The sequence below is a fragment of the Myotis brandtii genome, unplaced genomic scaffold, assembly GCF_000412655.1.
Source record: "Myotis brandtii unplaced genomic scaffold, ASM41265v1 scaffold18, whole genome shotgun sequence".
Lineage (NCBI taxonomy): Eukaryota > Metazoa > Chordata > Mammalia > Chiroptera > Vespertilionidae > Myotis > Myotis brandtii.
Window position 1 is genome coordinate 2,403,816 of NW_005356674.1, and position 4,152 is coordinate 2,407,967.

Genomic DNA, 4,152 nt, shown 5'->3' on the forward strand with positions numbered 1-4,152 from the left:
GGGTGGGAACCGGGTGGAGGGGATTTATGGGGGGAAAAAAGAGGAACACCTGTAATAATCTGAACAATAAAGATTTAATTTAAAAAAAAAGATGGAGTGGGGGAGGATTGTGCATGTAGTATAAATTCAGACTTCTCAATAAGGAAGGGGGTTGGGCTTACCTGGGAGGAAGAGGTGCCTTTTCTTTTTCTCACAAGGTACCTGCTTCTTTGTAATCTCTGGATTAGATAGAATTAGAGCATTAAAGCTGGAGATACTTGATGTGCCATTTAAGGGTGACCTTTTAATTTTTTTATTTTTGGGGCATCCTTATAAGAACTTGTAGACCAGCATACTTTGCATACTACACACCCAAATTTCTAACAACCCAAGTTGCTCATCTGCTAGGCCTTATTCTTCCAGCAATGGCAATGGATTGTTTAATGATAAATCTGTGACACACTGTCATTAATAGTGCTAGGCACCTGTGTTATGACCAACTAACAGACGCAGCAGCAACAGCTTTTACTTATTGAGCTTATACAGTTTTGAAAAACCTTCTTTCAATATTTTGGAGAAGTTATTTGTGGAAGTAGGCTGGGCAGGGTTATCTGTGCTATGTGTATTTAACTGATAGCTAAGCATCTCCTCACAGGTGACAAAAATCCTGTAATACTGCCCTTTCTAGGACTCTCCTCTAGCCTAAAAACAAGCACACAGCCTGGCTGGCATGGCTCAGTGGTTGAACGTTGACCTATAAACCAGGAGGTCACGGTTCAATTCCCAGTCACGGCATGTGCCTGGGTTGCAGTCTCGATTCCCCAGTGTGGGGTGTACAAGAGACAGCCAATCAATGATTCTCTCTCATCATTGTATGTTTCTATCTCTCTCTCTTCCTCTCTGAAATCAATATATTAAAAAATAAAATAAAAACACACACACAGAGGGCAGTATGTCGTGATACTGAGTACACCAGGCTGGGAACAAGGAAATCTGGTTTCTAATAGAATTCCTGCAACTAGCTAGCTATGTAGATTTTTTCTAAAGTTGTTCTATTTCTTATGAAAATGGCTTCAAGTAAAACTCATGCTTATAAAACCAACCATTGGTGTGAAGACTGGTTTAAGACTTTTAAAAATTGATAAAATGTTACAGTACAAAATTAAGTAGTTCCTAGTGAGGTTTTTGTCCCATAATATGAAGAGGTCAGAGTAGGTATTACTGGCATATATGGGCTATCTGGGAACTCTCTAGTTATTATAAATCTATTTATGGCACAAAAATATGCAGTTTCCAGTGCTACTCTTTTCCTATTTTCTCAAAACCAACTCACTGGGGTTTGCTATAAATAGTTCATGTCTATGATGCAAAGTATTAATTGCTCCCTTTATAAAAAATCAATTTTTTAATAAGACTGGATAAAAAAGTGATGGAGAAAACAAAACATCATCAAACGTTTGTTTGAAATTAAATAAAAAGATGTTTCCTATCTAGTCATTTCAAAAGCACTTTATAACTGTTTTCTTCAATTTATGTACAAGTGATTTTACAGCAAAAAGATAAGCATACATAACTTATTTTCATTAAACTTATTTACTAATAATCATCTTAAACAAAGGGGGACTGATGCCTAACCACTATGCTGTACACCAGACACTACTGCGAAATAATATTGAATATAAACTGTAATTTTAAAAATTAAAAAAATAAAGGGGGGGGGGCTGAGAAAGATAATGAAATATAAACTAAAAGGCTTTAAATGCAGATGTAATACAGATGAAAGCTTGTACATCAATGTCTTATTTATATTTGTTGACTCCTGTTGCTTAGTGGGAGAAGCCAGGCCTGCCACCCAGTGGCAAATCTTTTAAAATGATTTTAAAATAATTTTAAGATTAAAACAATATTTTTTTAATAAAACAAATTCAAAACAAAAAAAAAAATTCAGCCCTAGCCAGTTTGGCTCAGTGGATAGGATTGAGTTCCGGGTTCGATTCCGGTCAAGGACACATGCCCGGGTTGCAGGCTTGATCCCTCGTAGGGGGTGTGCAGAAGGCAGCCAATCAATGATTCTCTTTCATCTCTTTCTTCCTCTCCCTTCCTCTCTGAAATCAATAAAATATATATATATATAAACTCATACATTAGATGACTTCAATTTTAGCATCAGTAATTCTGATGTATTAAGTGTTTGCTTATAACATATTAAGAATGGAAACATTAATTGCTTAGGCTGCACTGGGAAATTTTTCAAAATATATGACTTCTGTTTACAAGTTTTGTGATTTTAGTAAGAACTGTCAATTAAAATACTGAAGGTTGCTTTGCTTAAATTTCAATCTACAGAATAATGGAGGGAGAAGCTGTGACCACAAAATACAACTGGTTTTCTTCTGTGACCTATAGAATTAAATTTAATACTCTACAGTAGCCTCTCATCCATACACCCAAACTTCTGCTTGGTAAACAAAAACATAACAGAAGCACTTGCAAAAATAAGATTTAAAAAATATTTTCTCTAACTATGAGTTCATCCCAAGTATACATCAATTTTAGTGTCCCAGTCAACAAAACTCAAGCTGAAAGGCGGAAATGGAAATAGTAGAAATATGCCTGATAATTATTGATGTTAAGGGATGGGGTGGGAGGGAGACCAAGTATCTCATTGCCTCTTATTTACCCCAAATTTGGCCATAGCTTTTTTTACACTGGCACAGATATATCCTAACACAAGATGCTTTGGGAAAAAATAACACTAGAGCCTCCATTTACAGTTTGAAAAACGGCTTTGTTCTCTTGAATAACCAGATGAAAAAGAAGCACCCCAAGAAAGTCTTAGAAATTTAGAGATTTTTGTTTCCAACACTTGTAAATTAAAATTGTACAAGATATGTTTTCTAACCTATGTCTCATTTACAGTGAAGACAATAAATGAATTTTTAAAAATGGCAGACAAAACATACTTGATTGGTATTTACAATGGCTTATGACAAATATAATACCTAAAAATAATTTCTAATTTTCCATTTATTATTGCTATTTAGTCACAGAAATGATTAACACTCTCCAAGAAATTTATTTTAGCATATGTCATATATTGATATAATTTTATATGAAGAGAAACCATTGAGAAAGTGACTAATATGGTGCCCTTACAAGGAAATAAAAGAGAGACAATAAGAAAATTCTTCCATAAAAAGACTTTTGATTTGCATCATTTTTTCAAAATATAAAACCTTATTATTAGAAGCAAAGAAAAAAACAAAGGAAACAATAAAACAAGACCAAGGAAAAAGAATCGCTTATGCAGATGCTTTGCATACGTAGTATATATGTATGGGCTGAGTTATAATAAAAATACTTATGTATTATGGTCATTCTCATATAGAGTTAGAAATAGCAATATCCAATCAAGTATGATTGGACTGACAGTTTCTCAGTCTTCAATTACATGACGAATTAGAGCTGTGCAGCAATCATTTCTGGTCAGCAGTATCATGATAAATGCTTGATAAGATATAATTTTTCTCCTTGTTCACTTGTAAAAATTGGTGCCTTTTTGTAATGTTCTACAAGTTCTTCCATGGTGCTGAATTTACGCTGCCCAATGCAGTAGACAGTCTCTTTTAGTTGGACTTTAAAATGCTTGTTTTTCCCTTGTGCTTTTAGTGATACTGAGAAATCATTTGGCTAAAAGAGAAAAAACATGTAGAGTAAACATTTTGAAAGACATCTGTTAGCATTTTTATATTAAACTAATAACAGTTAAAATGTGAACAGTTATTAGGTGCTAGGCACTATGCTAAATTACTTACGCCTCAAAACAAACCCATTTTACTGATGAGAAAATTGAGGCTGAGAGAAGCTAAATTGTCCAAGATCATCCATCTAGTTAACAATAGTCAGGATTGAAACCCAAGCAGTAAGACTCCAAAGTCTCAACATGTTCTACCTAACACCACAGCAAATCCTTTAGTAATATCTGAAGCACATCTGGAGCTATCTTCTCTCCAGTCAGACTACTAGAGAAAATCCAAGACATCTACATCTACCCCTTTTCAATTAGTAACAAATAGTAGCTGTCTTACAGAGTAGCTGATACAATATTCTGAATTCTCAAAGAAGTAGAATAATGTAAACTTATGAGAGGTCATAAACTCAAATGCCTACAAG

The 4,152-nt window shown here is 34.3% G+C and overlaps 1 protein-coding gene across 3 annotated transcripts in view; it reads right to left on the reverse strand.

Moving 5' to 3' along the window:
* Positions 1 to 2,818: 2,818 nt before the first annotated feature.
* NCK1 (NCK adaptor protein 1) overlaps positions 2,819 to 4,152 on the reverse strand; it is a 53,929-nt gene continuing 52,595 nt past the window's right edge. For 2 of the 3 annotated variants that reach the window (XM_005863535.2, XM_005863536.2), the window contains one exon: positions 2,819 to 3,669. In XM_005863535.2, the coding sequence (XP_005863597.1) occupies positions 3,475 to 3,669 (195 nt within the window). In that variant the 3' untranslated portion in view covers positions 2,819 to 3,474. The remainder of the gene's footprint in view (positions 3,670 to 4,152) is intronic. The other variant, XM_005863537.2, reaches the window with a different exon arrangement.